Raw genomic sequence first — 24,144 nt, forward strand, 5'->3', positions numbered from 1 at the left:
TCCCTTGTTGTCATCATTTTTTCCATGTTCAAAGCACAGCTTAGGCAAAAGGCACAGGCTCGCAGAGCTCCTGCAACAAGCCACGCTTTTCTTTGTTGATAATCCAAGTGCTTGGCTGCATGATAGGACGAAAAGCCAGCCCATCTTAACGGATTCCAGGCCCCTTTCACAATGTGACTTTTTTATTATTACAAGTTGCGTTTAGTGTCAGAGTTGAGTTATTTCTCAATCCAGTGCTCTTCCAAGATCTAATGGGCAATTATCTGTGGAGGAGAAGTTAATGGGTGTCCCATTTCACAAAGTCCCCAGTTATTTATGTCAATGAGCGCCATTGTGTGGAAACGTGGCAGACCCGTGCTAACCGCTCAACTTGTTTAGATTTTCTCTATGGAATCCCACACCCATTGTAAGCCAGCGCTAACCACAAGACCAATGTGTGTGTGCATGTGTGCGTGTTCTCCACGTGTGTTAAGTCCAGTCCAAGATGTGCAGTACCAGTGTGTGTGTGTGTGTGTGTGTGTGTGTGTGTGTGTGTGTGTGTGTGTGTGTGTGTTTATGTGAATGCATAGACATGTACATAAATGCAAAGACATGATGAAAGTATATAATGACAGACACATATCGGCCACCCCAGTACACACAAACCCATATAAACAGACATCCCGCCTCCCACATACACCACACACACACACACTCACCACAGACACTTACACAAGCAGAGCCGTAGACCTACCACCACATACCCAGACACCCCCCAACACACACGCACATACTGTAGCTACAGACCCATGGCCACATATGCAGACATCCCCTCATACACACACACACAGATCCAGAGACCCACCACCAACATCAACACCCACACGCTCGGGCTCGGTGACATCATGGCTTGGATGACAGCACGTCTTCCAGTCTTATTAGACTGATTGTAGGTGGCTCCGCCGCAGTGATTTATGGGTAAATATCCATAGTCTCTCTCTCTGCTCGGTTGATTTATGAGCCATGTTTTGGTCCCTTTGGTCCCCAGACCACAAGACTTGGGAGGGGGAATCCTGTACAAATAATGACATTGTAAAAGTGGAGACAGAGGGAGAGAAGACCCGCCCTGTCACTCTCTCATCACCCAGAGCTGTTGACATGTTTTGATTGGTCAGTGAAATCAGGAAGCTCACGCATGTGTAATGCCAACTAAAACTTTCTCTCGCAGTCATCTTGGAGTTTTGCGTCTCTTTGCATACACCTGCCCACCTGTCTAGCTCGACATTTCCCTTCTGCATCTGTCTTTGTGGTGCAGTCTTTCTGTCCAGTTGTTTTCCTATTGATGTAATGTTTCTGTCTTTTAGCTCTCCTTTGTCATCTGTTTTCTTTCCCTATTTTGTCTTTGCCTCAGAAGTGTCTGAGTTTTTAAGAGCCCTATTAATTCTTTCTAACGCCACAGTGGAAAATGGATTAGTGAGTAAGCAAAAGAAAAAAACAAGTAAAAAAACACAGTGTTCCTCCACATCACCCTTGCGATTGTTTTCAGTTTTTGTATTTATTAAGCATATTCTTGTTTGTATTCTGTTAAAAATTGCACAGTAAATTATTTGAACTCTTTGGCTTTTGAATCTTTTGTATAAACCACCTGGTGGCAATTTACAAGAAGTTTTTGCCCTTAAGTGACTATATAATTCAAATGTTTGTTTCATTAGCATAATTTCAACTACAACAAGTGTACTGTACGTTCAGTTTTCTTTTACAATCTACCCTCCTGTCTCCCATTTGACTCCAGTTCTTCTATTTAAATTGTTTTCTCTTTTTTTTTCATTTCTTCTTTTTCCCTCTGCCAACCCAGCTGCGTAGGAGGCCCCCAGTTGACTGCTATGAGCTGTTGTTTATAATTGGGTTGTGCTTTGGTAATATAGCCTGTGCAATGTTGTCCTCAGTTCAAACGTATCTAGCAATCGATAAAGCAGTTAAAAATGCACTTACCCTGATGGTGCAACAACCAGCAAAACAGACTGCCGATAGCTGTTAATGTCCTGAAACTCAAAGTTTGGATAATTTACTGGTCAAAACTGTTCTGCTTTTTTGAAATAGTGTTATAGCGTCTTATTAATGAATATCCTTTTAACTATACTTCAAGACATATTTATGTTTTTATTGCTTTTATTGCTTTGCACTTCCATAAACAGGAAAATATATTTTTCCAGCGAGTCAGTGGAGCATTTTTCTGTAACAGTGAATAACTGTATATTTGACAACATTCACTCTAAACACTCACAGTACAATAGTTTAATTCAAGACTAGAGTGATTTATTTATTTTTGTCTTTAGAAATTACGGTTTGTAAACTCCAGAACCAGGTATATTAACGGTCACATAATTAGCGACCCATTTTAGTTTTTCGTGCTGTAATTGTTTTTTTATTTATTCAGAACGACACCTTCTGCGATCGATTAACTAGGTGACTCACTAGTACTCGCTCTTCCCCTCCTATCTACTGTCAATTGCACATGCTCTGCAGAGGGAAAGACGCTCTCTGGTGTTACATCCGTCCTGCAAACGCATTGATTGTGATGCAACTTATCCTATTTAATGTAGGCCTACTTATGCTGTTGTTTTGTACGAACTTGTAAGCGCACCTGCTTGTTGCTTGTCGTTCGGTGAACGCACATACATCAACAACAAGCTTCCTCCAGACACAGCTCACCTGCTGTTATGGCAACAGTATCGCAAGTGAAAAAATCCTAAAATGAGGTGTGTTTTTTGGGCAACTTTATAACACTTACTGCTGATGAATAAAGCTGATAACATTGCAGGTAGAGAGAAACAGAAAGGAGAGGCAACCAGAGATAGTTGATTTTTGAGTCTCATGCCCAGGTATTCAAATACCAACCCCTCCTCTGAATGCAGTTATTTTTATAGATATATATATATACAGATGCTTCTAGTTGCATCCTAATGAGTTGCAGCTATTATTAGTATTGTTACATTGTTGTTGGGAGGCTTGTCAGTGACATTGCATCAGTGTATCCTGAAGCCAGCTAGTCTCCCCAGGAGCCTGTATAGGAAGGATACACTGAAAGGCCACCAGGAACCCATTGAGAGCCCTTCAAGGAAGTTGCTTAACGTGTGTGTGGATGTGTGCATGTATTAGAATGAGCAGTGTGTGTGTGGGTGTGTGAGTGTTTTGGGATGTGTGCGTAATTGTGTGTGAGTTATAATTAGAAAAGCTCCTCCTGACTGACAGGTGTCAGGGCAACCTGCTGCGGCCCCTCAGTGGTGCATGCTGGGTGCTCAAATCTCCTCTAGTCTCAGCCCCAGAAACTGGCAGGTGGATTTTATTGTTGCGGAAAACAAAGGAGGATGGAGGGATGAATGGGCGAAAGTAAGAATGAGAGGATAAAAAAAGAAAGTATGACAGTATTTCCTGTGTATCCTTTCAGAGCGATACCAGCATGTTTGACATTTCCACCAGCAATGAGTAATGCTCCCCTATACCACTCTGTGCTTAGGCTGCACAGTACTCACTCGGTGGACAGTGACGTGGCAGAGATACGAATATGCCCACAGCCAGACGCTGGCACACACTCAGTGAGTCAGCATACACCATGCCAGCACTATACGCACACATACTGTCTCTCCTACTTACACATATGCACAGTCTCACCCACAGCAGTTACCCACAGTCCCAATTAAGGTCACCAGCCACTAAACACAATGTAGATTTCATGACTAAATTGATTCATATTGACGTTCACCAGAGCTAAACATTGAAACTGGTGGGCTGTTGCGGAAGCATGATTTGCCTAGTGGTCATAACCGGTGCTCTCCACATCTCCATTTGCTGGTTTTCAAGCATCTAATAATACTTTTAAAGAGGAACTAAATCTGTGGGTTAAGGACTCATGGTTACGTGTCCAGCAGCCCACGCTGATGATGCACCTAAACCTTTACAGGACATTTACAGAATTATTGAGTGTGAACCAGAAAAGATTTTTTTCTGCACCGTCAGAAAATTTAATGAAATTGATGTCAAAGTGAAAAACAGAAGTACCTATTTGGTTGGCAATATTTCCATTTCAAACACAATGCTAATAGGGAATTACCTTACTGAAAAGTTGAAGGTGTGCTGCCTGTCTCCTGCAGTTCCTGCCTACCTCAAAATAAGACTTGTGTTTTGCCAGCAGTATTGTGCAATAGTGTCGCTATATATTTTAAATAGAGCTGGACCAATCCTCCATTTTTGGTTCCAAAGTGTAACTCCGATATTAGGAAGTAATACAAAAAATTATGACATGGATATATCAGCTGATATACACACATTTTTTGCAATGATCCCTCCGATGTGGTTATCAAAAACTGGTAACACAAGATATACTAGATCATTGCACTGAAATAATAAACTTCACAGGGAATTTAATAACTCTAAATTATCACGAGTATCTTTTTCTTCATAATAATCTCTTCAAAGAATTTTTTCCAATTTGTGCATTTTGGGTAAAATACCATATGTACCAATACATCTGTGATCAGATAATCTGATAATATCAGCCAACCATTATATCGATGGGGCTTTAGTTTAAAAAAAAAAAGGACATATCTTGTTCAAATATGCCTTTTTATCATCAACCACTGTATGCTGACGACTAGCTGCTTTTCTTGCCTGATCAAACACATTTTGCCAAATTGTTTAATTCATATCAAAAGTCAAATGAAGCTTTTATTACTCTGACAACTGCAGCAATTTCATTTGTTCAGAGACAGATACATAACAACGTAATACATACAAAAATGCTGATTTGAGTTGTTTGTAAGCTTTGAACACCTGCGTCTCAAAAACAATAATTAGCACCAGGGAGTTATGGCAAAGTGCTCACATGCATAATTAGCTAATTATTTATTTACTGCTGACTCTAGATCTGAGTTGTCCTCTCAAACATGATCACAAATCACTGCTGTAGTCTCAGTTTTCCTGCATTTAATGAGCAGAAAGCCAATGCCAACAGAAGCAAAACATAATCAGTAAGCATCTGATGCAAATGCAGGAAAAGAGACAGGACTTAAGTAAATGTATCCGTACATTGTTTTCCATTAAAAGCATAATTTCAAATCCTCCAAGTGTGCCCCAGGTTGCAAACAGTGATCCCAAAGGAAAACCCAGGAAGTGCACCTGCTCTTCTCCATCCATCCCTGTCTCTCATCTGCACAACTTCTTCTCCTCTTGTAAACCTTTCCCTTCCTCCTCCCCGTCGATCATTATCTTCAGGCTACTGTGTCTATAATGAGCATTTCCTCCAACCCCCCCTATTCTCTCGCTTTCTCCCCCCCTCCTCTCCTGTCCTCCCCTTCTCACTGTGTGCAGAATTGGAGAAGCTTATCGCCTAGCAACCACAATTAAAGTACAACAAGTCGGTGGAGGTAGCAGCCACCATCGGAGCAAGCTTCACAAACCTCCGTGTGACCGGCGCCTTTACACAGAAAGAGAGAGAAATAGAGGGAGTTAAATAGGGAGGGAGGGAAACGGAGCGCAAGAGTTGAAGTTGGACAGGTGAACAGCAATTACAGCCACCGGTGGAACACCACGATGAGGACTTTTTCAATACAGGAGAGGGAAAGAAGATAGGGAGAGTGGAGTAACGTTCTCCGACTGGGTTCACTTGGTTGGACTCGACAGGTATGTGTGTGTGCTGGAATCAGTGGGTGCAAAGTGAAGGTATTCTGCCAATACGATGTGTGATTTTGTGTGTGTATTTGCCAGTGAGTCAGTATTTAAAGAAAGGCATGTTAAGCAGATTATGTTTTTGAGGCATTCAGAAGGAATCGTGTGATTTTACAGCTGTGAGGGAATGCCAATTTATTTTTGGCACCTGCTGGAAAGGTATGTGTTCCCACACCTGCTTCCATACACATGCACACACACATGCAAGCAAAAAGAAAGATGCTAACTCAAGTCTGTAGTCGAAACTGGATGCTTTTGAATTATTTGACTGACTAATTGGCATGTTATTTTTTTACATTTGTTCCACTTTTTTCTCCCATATGTTCCCCTGTATCATTAAGATAATTGTCTGAGGTGTGAAGATGAGCTCCATTAGTTATCAGGTATGATATCTCCTGCTACCATCATCTTTGGATGCATTTCTGTTTTGACTCTGGAATTTATGGACCGTGTATTGGAAGAAACGATACAAGACATATGGAGAGAGAGAGAGAGAGAGAGAGAGAGAGAGTGCAGCTGAGATTGGTCATGAATCGTCAGTCCTGATTTGAATTTTGCTTTTATTTTTGTATGATTGTTAGAGATGCTTTCTATGGTCGCAGTTGGACAGAGGTGAACGGGTGCAGGAACCGTGAACCAAGTTTTTGAGAGACTGGTGTACACAGGCAAAAAATCATCTGATGCCATTTATTCAATGATCGATTACATCTAGGTAGGCTGATTGATCGATGATGAAATCCACACGGAAACTTTACATACTGTATATTTGGCAGAGGATTTGGAAGTGCTTGTATATTTGTTAAATATTGTCCTTAAAATTAAGCTTAATCAGCTTCCTGGAAGCAGTTATATTGTAAGATGCTGTTATAGCACGATTCGAAGAGGACAAATATGATATTTGGAAACGTCCCTTTCCCTGTGGCCAGAACATCGACCTTTTTTTAATAAATCAATGCAGAGGTCATGTCAGTGTGTGCAGGGATTGACATTTTTCTTTGATTTGATTTCCTGCACCACAGAGGAGAAAAAGCAAGTGGTGTGTGTGTTGCCTTCTACTCATCCAAAATTTGAAAAGGAAATATTTTTATCACAATGATTACCCAAATAATTCTCATCAATGTATCTTAAAAGCAGAATTGATTGGCCAAAACTCATTTATGATAATATAAAATAAAACTGGTTAATTTTATTCACATGAACTACAAATACACAGTTTTCTTGAAAACCTATTTTTGAGTCGAAAAAATGTATATGTTTTTGGCACTTGTGTTTTCTTTATGTAGTGATATGGAGAATTGAACAAGGACAAAGTTACTGTCTTTTTGTTACTGATCTGAAAATATCAGTATATATTATATATAATGAAGTTGTACTTTCTATTACTTTGCCGCCATAATTTACATTTTTATGAAAAACAATGTAACAATCGCTTGTAGTGATGACAGAGAATTCTCACTTAAATCTGCATCTCCACTCTGCGTAATGGAGCTTTATAGCGAGCTTTAGCTCCCTCGCTAATGGACGTGTAACCAAGCAACAGATTCATATCAACTTAAAATGTAAAATTACAGGGTGATATCATTTGACTTAAATTTGAAGCCAAGCTACATCACAAAATAATTGTTTGAAAAATGTAGAAATTAATCTGGGGAATAGGGAAATCTCAATGAACTGCTTGTAATTCTGTAGTAATATTATTCCTGTAAAAAAAACAATTTAGACAATTTTCCGCCATTGCAGAAATTAAAGGGGCAGGGCACTATGTAGTTTTGGAGAGGAAATTCAAACTCTGAATTTTAATATTTACAATATTAATGAGGTAATAATACAAACTCAGAAATATGTATCTTTTCCATAACTGAATGAACAAGCTGTTCTCAGAGGAACATAAGGTCCCCAGAACACTGTTTGAAATTGTAAAGGTGGCAGGGTCCAAGTAAAACAGTATGAAATTGGATTCTTCTTTAAGGTCAGTTTGTTTATTCAGTCATGAAAACAAAGTTTGTTTATTTAATTTGTTTAGGCATAAAAATATCAGTCAATAAAGATCTTTCTCTTCTGATCCAAATGTTCTGCCCCAAAACTACATAGTGCACCATATATGTCTCAGCCTCCTTATCCCTGTTCTGATGTGGTTAATAATTCAGCCCTAGAGGTGGCTCTGAAGTCATCCTCCTTCACCACCTGCGGACCTATCTTTCAAATGAAATGACACCCACCTGCCCTAATCCCCCATGCAAGAGTGGCGCTACCTGAGGGCACCGTGGGGGAGCAGGGAGGTGAAAGGTCAGTCACTCTGTATGGTCCATCCTGTCCCCACCAGGAGGATGAAGCTCATATGTAGACGTCTACTCACAGAGAAGTCAATTGCTGGTCAAAATGTCACTGCACTGCACACATAAAAGCGCGCACACATACTCAAAACGGCAGAGTAGAGGAGTCACTTGCTGGTGGAAATGTCACTGCACTGCTCACATAAAAGCGCGCACACACATGCGCACAATCACACTCATAACAACAGTTCCCTCTGATGTTCAGTTTGAGATTCAACGGGAGAGAATGCCTTTTCCTCACTTATTTTTTAAGCTTCGAGCACTGTCCTAGTCAAACATGTTGACAGAGATTCATAGGGACGGAACTTGCACCAAGGTCGCTGAACACTCACACATCTCCCATAATGGCTCCAATGCTCTGATAAAATTGAGACATTAGGCCTTATTTTCATGCCGCAGACTCATTCTGACCTCGAAATTCGCTTTGCCCGTTCATTTGAGCCGGAAAAAGCCTTCCTGACAAAGATGAAAATGCAAAACAACAACAGATTTTTACTCCAAAAATGTCTACAGCCTAAGGTCAGCTATATGTGCCTGTATGTGTTGAGCGTGTGTGTGCGTGTGTGAGGGTGTCTTGTGTGTGTCTGTCTCAGCAAGTGACAACCCTGAGAGCTGTACAACTCCAGAAGATGCAGGGAGGTACTCTGAGTGTGTCTGCACCTTTGTGCATAGGTGTGTTTTTGTGTCAGTGTGTGTGCTGCTGTGCACCTGTGCCTAACAATTTGGCTCTGCTGGAGGGATGTGTTCATTCGTCCCCCGTTGAGCAGTGCTGGCAGGACATTAAGTTCTCGCGCTTTGAGTTTCTGAACTCAGTTCACTTCATCATCAGGGAAACGGCTTTTAAACTCTCTCTTCTTGCCTCCTCTCACACTCACCTTCTGCCTCCCACACAGACATGCACTTGCACACAGACACCACATTTTGATTAATGCATGTTGAATAACGTCAATCCAGTGTTTGTAACTGTACCAAGGGAGCTAATTATTTTTCAGGCAAGGTCATTACCCATGTAATTGGCGCATACAAGGTGGCATTGATCATTGATCGGTGTTGCCTTGAAGATAAATGTCCAGATTAGATGGAGGTTGAGACATACATTAACTGTAGGTCACCTCGACTGTAATAAAGCAAACTCAATTAAGGGAGAAAGCAGGAAAGCTCTGTCTTTGTTTTGGCGTCACAGGATTGTGTTTTTGGTCAGTTAATTTGCTGATGTATTTCATCGAGGCTGGTATGCTTCGTGTGGAGCTTTTTCTACCTGCAGTTAAATAATACCGTTTCTATACACCAGAATTATCATGTATATGCAGGTTTTCTAAATGAAGGTAAACCTGCTAAAAATAGACGATTGACTACTCTCACATTGCCAATTGACAAGTTGACCTTCCAGGTTTTTTTTCTCGTGCGTCACGTTCATTATCACCAACACGCCGGAAAAACCGAGAACAGTGTGAAGAAGCAGATCTTATACCCAGGGCTCCAGGGTGCAACTGTTTTGGTTGCACATGCGCAACAAGTGCCACTAAACATTTTCATTTGTCGCGGTGGTGCACCTAAATTTAGCAGTTCTGGAAAAAAAAGTAGCCAATAAAAATATTTTTGGTAAACACCAACTGGGTGTGTAGACAGTTGCCTTAGAACAGCTATTAAACATATAATCTGTAGATTGTGTTGTAAGCATATAGCGGTATTTTATTAACATTTTGCACATTTGCACATGTCTTGTTATATGTGCTGTGATTTATCTGCACCTTTATTTATATTAACAATCCCCTACATAATGTGTTTAGACATTAAATGAAAAAGTATTATTGGTTGCACGCTCAACCAATAATACTCACTCACTCACACACTCACTCAACTCTTAATCGGTAACATTCTGGATTAGACACAGTTTTTCTGTTGTTCATCGTTCACCTTGCTTCTTTCTCATGTAGTACATGCCACTTGTACTCGTTCCCATGAAAGATAAAAGCCAGGTGTTAGAGGGTTTTTTTTGTCTAGTGTGAAAGGAGGTATAAATACTGCCATCAGCTACGAGCAATCAGCTATTCATCAGGTAGATGTAACAAAATACAAGACAAATTGCTCTGTGTATTGTATGTACCCGTATACCAAACATGCCCTCTGACCCAACCCGTGGTTTTACAGCATGCAGTGGAGCACTGTATGTAACGATGGAGAGCCACGATGTGCCTGTCTTTGGTGCTGATTGTAATGTCTGTTTTTCTTCTCTTATTTCCAGAGTCTGGGCTCGGCTGATCGGAAGGAGAATCAGCGCAAGAAGTAAGTTCCATTCCCTCACCTCCACCGTCCTTTAATCCATCCTTTTAGTGTTTGATTTCCTCTCCTTATTTTACTAAAGGACATCTTCAGAAGACATGGTCGACAAGCAATGTCTCTCAGAGAGTCTCTTGCCATGGTGGCAACAACTAAACTGTTGCTATAAGTAACTTTAACACTTAACCAGTCTTGTTACAGCATATTGCCTGTTTTCTAACACTAATCTTGAGTCAGATAAGGCATGTGTTTTCCATGAATGCATTCTTACTCTTACTGACCCTATTAGCTTAGCTGATTATGTCAATTTGGTTGAAGAAGAATATTAGGCAGCTCAATTCTTTTTAAGGTAACCCCCTTCCTAAAGAAACTGGCCGGATTCATCTGTGTTTAAATGGCAGTGAATATCAGTGTGTATGTGTGCGTGTGTGTGTGTTTGAAAAGGAAGTTAAATCTGTCCGAGCCTTACCCATAATCCATTTCATGACAGTAATGCCTCTCAGTAATTCCAGTTTTTCAGAATTGGAGTCTGCATTAATTCGTTACACGGAACAAAAGCAATCACAGGTTACTTTGTGAAAGGAGGGCTGTGTCGTAACTGAAGGTGTGATTGAGTTCACATCGTGGACCCTTTTGCTGTGAGAAGACCCTTTTAAACACGAAGCCTTTTATCTTCGCTGGTGTCATCATAATAAGATGAAGATTGCTGGAACAACATAATAGCAGGAGAGAATTTACTTCCCCGCATTCATATGTGATCATTGTTTAGTGCAAAGCCGCTGTTTATGATCTGTTACTATTAAATTTGCCCTTTAGTGCTAAATGTCATTATTGCAAACTAAACATACTGTAGACTCTATAAGAACAAACAAACCACTGCTATGAATATATCCGCTCAGTGGCTCATTAATTATTGTCTTTGCTAATTACACAACATCCTACTTTACTAAACTGGGGGTGCATAAAATGACACCAGACATTTTAATGGAAAACATGTTGAAACATTTTTAATGCAATTAATTTAAATTATCGTGTGAAAAATATGGAAATCTGACCCGACATTTGACGTGCACTTCAGAGCACCGTCTATTGACAGTGAGCAAATGACAACTGAGATGGGAACTCATATTAAACTAAATTAGCTGTATATTTTAGTTGCCCAGCAACCAAAGCCATGGGCATACAGTACATACCTATCTGCACAATATATCTCTCCCCTGTCTGTTTCTCCTGTCAGCAGTGCAGCCAGAAGGATCTGTGCACCTAGTTTCCTTTGAAAGCTTTGAATTGAGGCTTCAATTTGTAAAACTTCTGTTCATTTTTTCCTAGAGTACATTTTTGAACCAAAATGGGAAATTGCTGCTTGAAACTGTTTCAAGGAGCCACTTTCAAAAAGTACTTGGTGATTGGATAAACTGTCTCTCTGTCACCATCTATCACAGACTTCACTCAGAGCATCTGAGTAGAGAGAGTAGCTTGACCTCCGTTTCCTCCAATAGGAAAGCATTGTTCGCAGAGCCTCTCATTAGTTCCATACACTAGCAGGCCGGTACTGTAAATCAATCAATCAATAAATCATAAATCAATCAATCATTAAATCATTTATAAACGACGAACTGCCAAACATCGTACTTCTGTTTCTCTTAGAACTTCCTGGAACTATCTGAAGTCTCTGTGAATCATGTGATGATTGGCTACTCAAGGCCTCTGGCTTCACTGTGACTTCAGCCAGTCAGATCAACAGTAAGAGAGCACTGCCAGCGTAGCCAGTTGGTAATTCAGACTACTGAAGCAGTTCAGTAAAAACATTTTTTCCATTGAGAAAAGCTTTCAGTGCTCTTCTTTGCTCTTCTTTCAGTGAAGAAATACTCTCCAGCTCTGATATAACTGCTGCTGGCAGCATCGATGCTAACTTGTTAAGGTGCCAACAATGTTGTTTTCTAGAGTCGCTTCACTAACAGCTGCCAGTAGTTCCTCATAGGATGGATCAGTTTGGTTCCGCCACAAGAACATAACTTGATGGCAGGCAAGATGGATGCTTCTCGATCTGCTGATCTTGCGAATCCAGCTGCCTCGCAAGGTAAATGGTTATCAGCTGCTCATTTGAAGGGTCTAAGCGTAGTTTCATAGCAGCAGGGCTTTTCCATCTAAATATAGGGGATTGTATGAGTGTGTATAGAGCATGTGTGTGAGACTTGTGTGTGTGTGATATCCCAAAGACAAACAAAAAATGAAGAAACATAATCCAGCTGAATCCAAGAAGATCACTTATTGACTGAGAGTTTCCCAACGGTGAAAACGCGTGATTGTGGTGATTGTCTATATGTGTGGTCGTGTATGTTGAGTGTCTGAGGCTGAACTCTCTTCGCTCTATAAGTCCCTGACAGTGGCCCGTGAGTTGCATCATGCATTAGATGTAATATTTAATTTTTTTTTTCATATCCGATGTGTCTAACGTGCCAGGTGTGTTGGCACAGCGAGCACTCAGTGTGCCAGAGTGGGAGACATCTGTTGCCAGGAGACAGGCAGCTGTATTCATGGACAGGAGAATCATTATGGAGTGTCGGGTAAAAGAAGTCTTCCCAACACAGACTGGAAGAGGGTTTAATATACTCTGCCACATATTTATTTGCGCCAACGGAAACATGTGAATGAGCATAAATGAAGAGAAGTGTAAATATATGCACACACATACTTGTTTTTCTCCTAAAAATAATCATTAACCAGAGGAACAATGATAATATACAGGCATTTCTTACATATAATGCAAGTGTTCCTCAAACTGTCAAAAATCAAACGACAGGAATGTACAGGGTATTGTTCGTCCATTCATTCATCCTCTTACTCGTTTGTCACAAATTTGTGTTGTGTCTCTTTTAACCTTCGGATGGACTCACTGGATCATTTACAAGTGGTTCAGATGGCGTTTGTTAGGCTTACAAGCAGGTGTGCTAAAACGTCTTATGTGACAACTATGTTTATGCACACCAAACTCAAAGGCCGCACAAGAGATGCAACTGGTTTCCAACAAGTATACATGTTTGCTGAAATTATTTATTGGGCAATTAATTGGTATTATTTGCTTTATTCTTTACTGTGCATTTCAGAATGCATTTGGTGGTTTTGACAGTTTTTTCCATTTTATATACACTCAGGATCTTACTACATTTTATGCACTTTGTCTTTTGAAGCTCCCCTTCCTAATGAAAGCATGCATATATATATACATACATACCCGATTCCAAAAAAGAAAACTTTACTTTTTCTCTTCTAATTATGCTCAGTGCAGACAGTACATACAGGAAGGGATAAATAATGGAAGGATGGTGTGCTGGTGGGTTCTTGGAGGCTGGGGGATGCTCTGCTTTTTCATGAGGAAGGGGATTTAGGTGCGGATGTCAGGGAAGAGAGAGCTTGATTAGACTAATTTATTCATGGGAGCAGGCTGTGTAATTGTTCTCATATGGTGGTGATGTAGGTGTGTGTGTGTGTGTGTGTGTGAGAGAGAGAGAGCGAGAAAGAGAGAGTTGAAATACCTCAAGGTGAGAAAGAAAGGATATTTTTTTTATTGTTTTACTTAGTTGTGTTAAGGTAATAAAACCATATAGTTGAGTATAATTTCCCAGTTCCACAGTAAAATAACTGTAGAGAGCCTCTATTAGGTGTATATAGTATTAGACATAAAGGGCTTTTTCTTAATTGAACCTTCAGAGACATTTTCAAATTGATGAAGTTTTACTTTCCGAGCACTTAAAATATTCTCACCACTTTTCTGTAGCCTGCAAGTTAATCACTCAATCGAATGCTCCCTTTTCTCCTAGTATTGACATGTACAGTGTGCCAGAGAAGGCGTATTTGCAAAAGGTTATGCATCTGTCTGTCTTTATCAAAATTCTACATTGACATTTTTCAAAAGCTGTCACAGAAATCACTTTGGTGTGTCAGACCAGAGGGCAGCATTACTATCTTAAACTCATAGGTCAGTGAGCTACAAACCACAAGTAGATATACACACCTGCCAATTCAGCTTTAACATTTCTAATGCTAAAAGAAGAATTAACAGTTATATTCAGGGAAGTAAAAGTAGTATCTGTCCGGCCTCATGTCTTTCTAGCTCCGCTTTTTGCATCAGTTGGAAATAAGCAGAGCAGAAAGTGACATACAGAGAGAAGACCCACCGCATTACTCCGTCTCGTCCCCCAGAGGGACAATCCAAGGCAAATTCTAGCAAAAAGATAATAAGGACTGAGGGTTCCCGCTGTCTGACCGACGTGAAACACATTCCTTCATTTTTCCAGCCTTTTTTTTTCTTCTTTTCACCTCATTTTCTTTCCAGGATTTTGAAATCCCAGTGTAAATACATATTGAGCAGTATTTACAATAGTGGTAACGGTGGTAGGAGAGGGAGCTAAGTCAGCGGGCCGGAGGAGACTGCCGCTGGCGGACTATCTGAGTGTGTGTGAGTATTTGTACAGTTGATCTAGTGTGTGTGTGTGTGTGTGTGTGTGTGTGTGTGTGTGTGTGTGTGTGTGTGTGTGTGTGCGCGCGCGCACATGTTCTCGTCAGCAAAGGGTGTTTGTACGCATGCTGTTGATCCAGTGTGTGTCTCACAAATATAGCGTAGACTTGTGTGAATGTTAGCAGCATTTATCCCTCTATCAGTGTGTGTGGGTGTGCGTGCGTGTGTGTGTAAGTGTGTGCGGGGGATTCTTTGATGTGGCTTGGCTGCAGTGATGTTGGGGTTGTTTGAGAACTTCCCAAGAGCAAGCTGCCAGGCCAGAGAACTGAGCAGGCAGAGACAGTCATTGTTTTGGTAAGGCATCCTGGCCATAATTGTGTGTGCGTGCACGTGTTAGTGTGTGTGTGAGAGAGAGAGGGGGAGAGAGCTTAAATTGGAGTGCTTGATTAGCAGGAGTGCATAACCTTTTCCATTCTGCCATTAGATACAAAAGCATTCACACACATGTAACAGCCGAACATACAAACAGCCCGTCCTCACAGCCACATTGGCTGAGGGAATTCTCAGGGAAAATGTGTTTCTATTATGTTGCACAACAAGCTGAAGCCTTTACCCAGCCTCTCCCTCCAGTTTGAAACCACCCATCAAAATGTGATCAGCTTTCCCAAAAACATCAGCACTTTGGACGCTCACAGTTCCCTGGCTTACAATCATTCATATGATTTCGGGATTAAACTGCGTTTGGTACGAACAAGCCAACTCAGCATTTCAATCCCAACAAATTCAGGTTTGCTTTTTTCTCATCAGGAGTTGTCCTCCACTTAACCTTAAACTATTTTACTAGCATTGCTCAGTCAGAGCCATAATGGCGGCCAGCTGAAGCTTCTGCATTTCTTAATTCTCATTACAGGACTCTCCTTCAATTTTAGGACATGACCTATGAAGTTGTAAGACTCAAGGGAGGATTCACCGTAGCATCATCATTCCTTTCTGCCCCAGACCTCAATAAGGCCGTAGACAATGCAATGTTCAGGCGTTCCTCATAACCCATCAGGTCAGACATTTCTGCGTTTAGTTCCACGCTGCCAACCAAAAGAAACATTTTTTTTGTTTTGTTAAGTACTTGTTAATGCCGTTCAAACCTCAATAACATTAAATTGGATTCTCCTCCCTAATATAAACGCCAACTCGCATTCAACCAGATCGAGTGGACGGTCACCAAGCCAATATGGATGATGCACGCTGACTCACATAAAATTGACCGCCAGCGCCGGTTTAACCCACGTCACATCTGTCTGTCTGAAAGGCGTATTGTTGGTGTGTCTGTCTATGTGAATGTGTGTTTCCCAGCTCCTATACCCATCACAAGCTTTCTCCACTAAATGCTTAGTCATAACTCTTCTCCAAACCTAAACCTGTTAATAGTATCTTAAAGGAAAAGTTAATCCAAAAATGAATATTGAGTCATTATCTACTCATCCCGATGCCAATGGAAAGCTGGGTGAAGTTTCTTAGTCCACAAAACATTTCTAGAGCTTTACAACAAGAACAGCATTGCAGCATTTTCCTAAACAACTGGCGTAGTTTGGGACTTGGTTTAAAACGTAAACATAAAAATGAAAAAACACAAACATAAAATGGCTCCTTACAACTTGTCTGGCATAATCAGAGTATCCAGAGATCCCAAATTGAATTAAATGAGGTTATTTACACCCTTGACAGGCACGTGCACCCACTTCAAACGAGTGCATGTTAACTCTCAGTAGCTACAATGAAGATTTTTTTCTAAAAAGTGCAATATATATAATAAGAATTTTTATTTTAAAACATTTTTAAAAAATAACTATATTTGTCAACATAATGTGAAGGAATAACATTTTTGACTTTATGACGTCTACGGACTGTGTTGCAGAGATATCTGCAGAGATACTGTAGCTAGCATGCTAACTAGCTAGCCCGCGTTGGCCTAAAGCTCCCGTGTCAGTGGTGTAATCACCAATACTCCCCAAGCCACTAGAGGCACAGCCAACTAAGCTAACTAGCTAAGGGTAGCTACACTTACCAGCAGTTAGCATTACTCTGGTAATATGTTGCCTTGTAGCTGTTTTGAGAATAAATTTGACAGGTGGCCAATTCTCATATTTTGCACCTTTAAAAAGGGGTGTAAATAACGTCTTTTCAAATGAATGTGGTTGTGTGTTTTTTCTCCAGTTGTTTTTATGTTTTAAAAAAATTAGTCATGATCTACTTCAGTTTATTTTGGAGAATGCTACAAAACTGTTTCGTTGTGAAGCTCCACTAATGTTTTGTGGGATACAAAACTTCATCTGCATGAGAGTAAGTAGATGATGACTGAATTTGTCATTTTTGGGTGAATTTATCCTTTAAACTGTAAACCCAACCTGCAAATGAGTTCTTTGAATTGTGGAAAAATGTTGTCTTTGAAGGATTTTGCTCAACGTTCTGTCCACAACATAGACGTTTGGTTCTCACAAGTATGGAAATGCAAGAAACACGCACACGTCCCCTCTCCCTCCTCGAGGTTCCCTTCTCCTTTCCAGCATAAATAATCCCCTCAGTCTGCTGGCTCGACCCTGATTGGAATCTAGACGCCGTGCTCAATTGTGGGTTGATGGGGAAAAGTGGGGTGCCCTGTGCGTGTGTGTGTCTATGTTTAAAGCTGTTTCAAGGCCATAAACATAATACCAGAGGGGTGTCCACCTCCGTCAGGCCAGGCCTCCTAAAACCTCAGTCTAGAACTGAGGCTGGTACACGCATCCACAACCATGGACTTGCATAAGCTATCCAGACTTATTCACATAAATGATAGCATATTTACTGCAAATTGCAAAGAGATGTACTCAGATTGGGATACATGAACACTCTCATATTCACTCTTTATTCACTATTTAGCACGTCAGCCAGTGAGCCATGAGTCCTTACAGGCCAGCAGCGTACTGATTCAGGGGGTTAAGATCCAGGCTCCACAAGGTTTTATCAGCTTTTCTGCGACCAGCTGGAGTTTTATGCGGAGAATTATGAGATTCTGTGCAGAATTATTCGTGGGTTACAGTGTCATGTGATGTTATGTGTTGTGGTGTGACAACTGGGGACTGTTGTCAGGTCGCTGCAGATTTTTGACAGCAGCGCTAAGTCTTTCAGGTTCAATCAGATAAGTCCAGCTCCCCAGACACTTGAACGTTATTATGTTACTGTATGTCTTTCCTGGATTGTGGCCCACTAATTAAGTCAGTGCCTCTGCTCAACTTGAATTCGGGAAGCAACTGACATTATCGTGCGTGTGTCTTTGTACTGAAGGTGTGTAGCGCACTCATGTGTGTCTGCTGCTGTATGTTAAATCGCCCGTTACCACATCTCCCTGATGTGATAGCTATTAAATTACCCCAGATCAGTTTCCTCCAAATCACTTTCACATTATTATCCCAGCTAACCTAAAGCGAGTGGAAAGAGAAAACCATCTCTGGTGCCGCTTGCTTTGCCCCCTTTTCTCTCAGTGGTATGCTACTTCAGCTACAGCCTCTAATAGTTTGCTGGCTTCCATGCGCTTGTCAGCTCAATTCAAGATTAATTTGACTGCAAATCCATCATCGGTATATCTCACTGTGTTGAGTCAGCCTTATGCCACACATCAAACGCAGAGGGGCACACAGAGGGAATGGTATCAAAACCCAACACCACAGGGAGCCAACCAAAGAGAAAAAAGGCGCTGAATTCATCCCTCATTTTTGTCTCCCCGACAAATTTTGTACCATGTGTGCCAGTTCTGTGGAAAAAAAGGAGTGAGAGAAAGCAAAGTAATAAAAGTGAGGCGTTTGATGACATGATGAGTGTGACCCAGAATCGTGCAGATGAAGAGATGGAGGGAAATATCTATAGTGGGTGGATTGACAGCGAATGAGGGTGATACAGAGTCCCTTCCTTGGCACGTAGCATTATGATGAGATCATTAGCACTTGAAGTTGAGGCAGTTATTGTTAAGATTTATTTGTCAAGGCAATTAGCTGGCTGTTAAATGCCTCCCCTCTCCTTTGGGTGCCAGAAGAATTACCCTTCTCATCAACATATGCGCTCTGTGTTGACTTGTTTTTAGTCACGCGCTGTATCATTTTTGCTTCATACTTTATAGTAAGACACAAGCCAGATTCATCAGACTCCAGAGTGCCCCAGATATTATGCAACAGACGACTGTGATATTGCTTCTCATTTATTGACCCCCACTGCTACCAACGATTAAACATTACACTCCGAGCAATTCAGATAATGTAATCGTATCACAACTGAAGGAAAAGCTTGTTAGCCTGAAGAAATATCAGTATGTTTTACTGGTGGGACCGCGGTCCAAGTGAAATAAAAGCGGCCTCCACCATGTAGAGAGACGTACACACAGACATGGGTTTGGATGGAGATGGTGAGTGGAAAACAAGGCTTTCTTTGAGCGGATTTTAATTAGCAATGTTCATAGCTTGGCTGCGTTCTTTTATGATTGGACCACTGAAAGCCTTTTTGTTTGCCTAATGAAACACATTGAGGGGTATGTTCCTGAATTAAACTGGGTTTGTTTATGTGTGGGTGCGCACGCTAGCAAGCGTGTGTGCTTGCATCCATTTAATTTGCATGTATCTGTTATATGGGTGGGTGCCCACATTCTTTTTGGTGTATTAGAGTTCCATTGGCAGCAATATGAAGCCGTAGCAGGAGACAGAGATGAAAGAAATCCTAGCGCTTTGTTTTCCCTCCTCTCCAAAATAGTTGTTTTAGGTAGGCAGCCATTGCCCATAATTGCCGAAACAGGGTCAGGTATTTGTCTGTCCTGCTTATGATTTACTACAGTGTCTGTGCCTTAGTAATCTGAAATGCGATCTGTGGTTAAGGGCAGCCCAACCTCAGACAGACCACGTAGATTGTGTAATGCATAGCTCTCTGCTGGTTCCAGTGGTATCCCTGTAGAAACACATGAGTATGATCTGAAGCTTTGCAGAGCATGCCTGTCTTATTACTTACCAATAATCACATATGTAAATATAATGTTTTGAACAATAAAAAATAAAGTAATGTAATACTAAAATTGTATTTGTATCACTACTTTTACAAAGAAATAACTCATAAATTACATATTCATCTAAAATAACACACTTATACAATAATTACATTTGTCTACAGTGTAAATAAGCTTCTCCCTGCAGTTCACTGTTCAACGTCTTTCAGCTGTGGTGGTTTTTTCCAGAATTCCACGCAGTCTTAACTCCGCTCTCAAATAGCAGTGGGTTACTGAGGCTATGAGCGGGGTCAAAGTGCACAGTCGATAGCTTTGTGTACTGTGAGCAAGAACAATCGGTTCTTTAGCAGAATTTGTTCTGCACATGAATACCTCTGAACAGTTAATTGCTGCCATGGCAACAGAACAGAGAGGGAAAGTGACATTAGGTGAGTTGTTTGCAAGAAAGCGATCCTTCGTGGTGACAGTGTGAACGTGTGTGTGAGGGTCTGAAGTGTGTATGTGAGCGCAGGTCAACATTTTCTCCGTATCGCCGCACAAGCCATTCAGAGCTGACAAAAGCACTCTTGTGCTGCAGGACTGGGGAAAGTTACTAATGCTGGCAAGATCATAATCTAAGTCACATTGCAGCGAGGCAGTGGTGGGCTTTCACATTGGAGGGATATATTAGGAAAAGTCATCACATCTTGTAGTCACTGGGGCTATAAAAGGATGGACAAAAGATTTTATTAGAAAATTAAATCAAATATAAATTTCACAAAAGGCTAAGATTGGAATTTTATGTGTGATTAACAGCTGTGAAAATATACTTTCCAGTTTTGTTTCCTTCCAAGTGGTTATCATCATAATAAAAAATAGCCCAATTCAGCTCTCTGAGGTTGTATTTGGGTATTTAAGCTAAATGCTAATGTCAGCCTGCTAACATCCTCACAATGGCAAACATGCTGATGATTGATAGGGAAATGTTTACCATGTATACCATCTTAGTTTATAGTGTTAGCGTGCTAGCATTTGCTTATAGCAATAAACTATACTAAAGAGTTGCAGAGGCAGAAATGCCTGCAGTTTTTCAAGTATTCGGTCAAAAACAAATGTTAATGTTCAAGTACATGGCTGCCCCAAGGGGGGCCTTCAGGCAAAAGGTGGTCAGCATTAAGGTTTGATTTGGCCTACCAGATGTTTCCAGCCAAAATAAAATACATAAATAAATATATTTAAATTTTTAAATATGCAAAATAAATGACTGTTTATGCTGTTTCTTTTTCTTTTTGAATTAGATTTTTCATAATCTGAGCTAGTGCTGTCAAAAATATCACTACCTTCACTTTCACTATTTATTCCCCAGCATGTTGACACATGCACCTTTGCAGTGTCCACATAGCCCCGCCTCCTCCAGAAGTAAATTTACTTATATGCTGTTGTTCTTAAAGCAACATAATGTAACTTTTTACCTTACAAAAACTTCAAAATCATTTTAGTGGAACATGGGTGTCTCTGTCTCAGCAAGTCCACTCCCCTATCACTTGTTTCTGCACTATGTAACTCTAGTGAGAGGATAGGATCACAGTGTTACATACATGTTTAATTCATGTCCTCATGTACTTGGGTTTTGTTTGTAGTTAGCACTTATATTACATCTGACAAATTGTTTCAGACCTGGGATTTGTAGTTACGACAGTGGTGTCACACTCAGAAACTTTGGGGGGCGCCAAATTGCACAAAATGGGAAAATTGGAATCATAGGACCATTTTGCATCTTTACAATAAAATACAATACAATAGGTATTTGCTTTTGGCCTGTTGCCCTCCATTAAGTTTCAATTATGGACCTTTAAGGGAAAAAGTTTGGGCATCCCTGTTCAAATGTGTTGTGCCACATTTCATGGTATCTACCCAGTAGTTGTTGAGACAATTTACTCAAAGTCTGCCACATAGTGGGGCTACGGGAAAATATCACAAAAGTTCTGAGAACACAACTTCCTGGAACTGTATGTTCAAAATGTTATGCCAATCCAGATGTTTAGACATTTACCTGGATTAGTGATTATCACCAAGTCATCAGGACTTTCTAGAGCCACACTGTAAAGCACTTGTAGCTACATAAAAGACAAACTGACAAAAAAAAAATTATATATGAAGTATCCCAGTAAAATAGAAAATAGTTTTAAGATATCTTCCTCTGCAGAGCTGCTGTCAATTTGATGCACATGCTGTGCAGCTTTGCTCAGTGGGTGATCTGCATCCGTTTTGCATGTGGTCTAAAATGATTTGATATAATATCCTTTGTGTTTAGTGAGAACAGGGCAAAGCGGCTGATGTGTGAGATGGGAAATGACAAGGGACAGGCACATGCAGATGTGCCTACATTGCCTCAGTAGGTCTAAAGGATTTTTCTTCTAAGAGGACAGGACAGTCTGGCAGGTGCCAAAGGACTGGCTGGCTGTGTATACTGTAGGATCACATGACTGCAAGGTCAGATCATCTTTAGTGATTTGACTTGATGCATCCTCCGCTAGCCTCGGTTCCATAAGGAAAAACTATCAATCAAATGACTGACTTCAACAGCAATCAACACCTTTAAAATGAAAGAGAAAATAATTCCCATGAGGGGATAATCGACCGGGATATCCTGCGCGGGCCTTCAAGGGGATTGCATCATCGCAGTGCGCCTGCTGTGATGATGTTATCAGGGACAGCTGCATGGGGCGGAGCCAGGGTCGAGGCTCTCAGGGAGCCAAGAGGCAGTTGCCAGCAGATCCCCTCCACAGAAACCCACCTGCTTCGCATGTCCATTTTGCCTCTAAACCCCTCAAAGGGATTCCCTGAGTCCTCTTCTATGTCCACTGGCCCCCGCGTCTTTGAAGTCATGATCCTGTGTGTTTTCATGGCATTGAAGTCATTATCCTGGTTGTGTCGTGTCATGCGTTTGATCCAAAAGTTTGTTTGAAGTTTTACGGGGAACTCTTAATGTAACTATTGGTCACAGGCCAAACATATTAGATCTATATTAACCAAGGCAATTATTATCAACCAATGATGATCCAAACCATCACTCCTGAGGTCTATTTATGAATCAGAATTTCTCAGACCAGCAAAATCTACAGTTTACGTAAAGGGATATTAGCATCAATGGTTGGCAGTAGCTGACAGGCACACGGCATCACTACTAATTTAATTAAAATCCCTTGAAGAAGAAGAAGCCCAGCCTAACTTAATACCATCAATTAGGGGTTGCTCTGCCATCTGACTAAAATCCCACACCCCATCTGTGTGATTCATACAGGAAAATATGCCTCTTTGTCTTCGAGGTCAACCAACTCTTTGGAGAAGCTGGCGGAGGGTCAGGAAACAGTAGTTGAGGGTGTAGGAGTGGGAACGAAGGCAGTAAGGCTGGGGGGTTGTTCTACTAGATAAGCCATAGCATGAGGTCATTTTGAATGAGAACTCGTGTATTTTCATCTCAGCTTATGGCAACGTCTTTATAGTGAAACAGCTGCTCTCAAGAAGAAGAAGGAGAATCTGTTGTAGAGCATGAGATAATATTTTCAGGGTTTTTATTTCTATGAAGAGGAAATGCCTCCCAATGTCCAATAGAGAAGCTTTTCTTAGAAGTATTTTGTATGATTATACTGAAGGTTTATTTCTAGTGTGTGATCCAGATGCTTTGATTTAATGCCCACTATCAATCTGTGAAAGATTTATTGAATGTCAAAAGGCACTCTTCATTTGTCATCCTGCTTCTAAGTTGGTGTTCAGACAATGGTGATTGATGATGCCTGTCAAGGATGTGGATGCTGCCTGTTTTTAGTGATGGATGTAATACAATTAGGCAATAAGGCCATCTTATTTATTTTTATATCAGCTTAAAAAATAAAGCCTGGTTGGCATGCATCTGTTACTTTAAGATGGTTTTACTTCCATTTCCAAAGTCAAAGCAGTCTTTTATTTACACCTATGGGAACATTTACAAGACCATAATTCATCAAAGGTCTTGATCCAATTGATCTTTTTGTGTAATCGTTCTCTTAGATCTGATCAGTCTCTCATATACTGTAAGCATGACATTTGACAGGAGACTCAGACCTTTTGTCCTCTTTCTGAAGTAAAGCAGTCTCTTGGACAGGAACATCTGAATAACTCATTCGAAGTCCTGTCAGACCTCTGCATCAGGATGCCAAAATATGAGCATGTGACATTATGCCAACTTGGCAATTGAATTAAGTGCAACTGGACGCATTACCACACTGTCATTCATCCATGTCACTGTTCAGTAATCAAAGTAACGGCATGACCTATTGTGTGCGATTTCATCAATCCTGGTTTTATCAAAGCCTTATGTGAACTCTTATTTC

General features: G+C 40.8%; 1 protein-coding gene across 7 annotated transcripts in view; it reads left to right on the forward strand.

Annotated features, from left to right (window-relative positions):
* Positions 1-24,144, forward strand: part of ankfn1b (ankyrin repeat and fibronectin type III domain containing 1b) — a 135,552-nt gene that overhangs the window by 73,309 nt on the left and 38,099 nt on the right. For 4 of the 7 annotated variants that reach the window (XM_084342852.1, XM_084342851.1, XM_084342849.1 and 1 more), the window contains one exon: positions 10,282-10,322. In XM_084342852.1, coding sequence (XP_084198978.1) covers positions 10,282-10,322 — 41 coding nt within the window. Of the gene's footprint in view, positions 1-5,609; positions 5,659-5,679; positions 5,863-6,018; positions 6,087-10,281; positions 10,323-24,144 lie in introns of those variants that run through there. The other 3 variants (XM_084342853.1, XM_084342855.1, XM_084342854.1) reach the window with 3 other exon arrangements.

The sequence above is a fragment of the Pagrus pagrus genome (assembly GCF_965226575.1).
Source record: "Pagrus pagrus genome assembly, chromosome: 21".
Lineage (NCBI taxonomy): Eukaryota > Metazoa > Chordata > Actinopteri > Spariformes > Sparidae > Pagrus > Pagrus pagrus.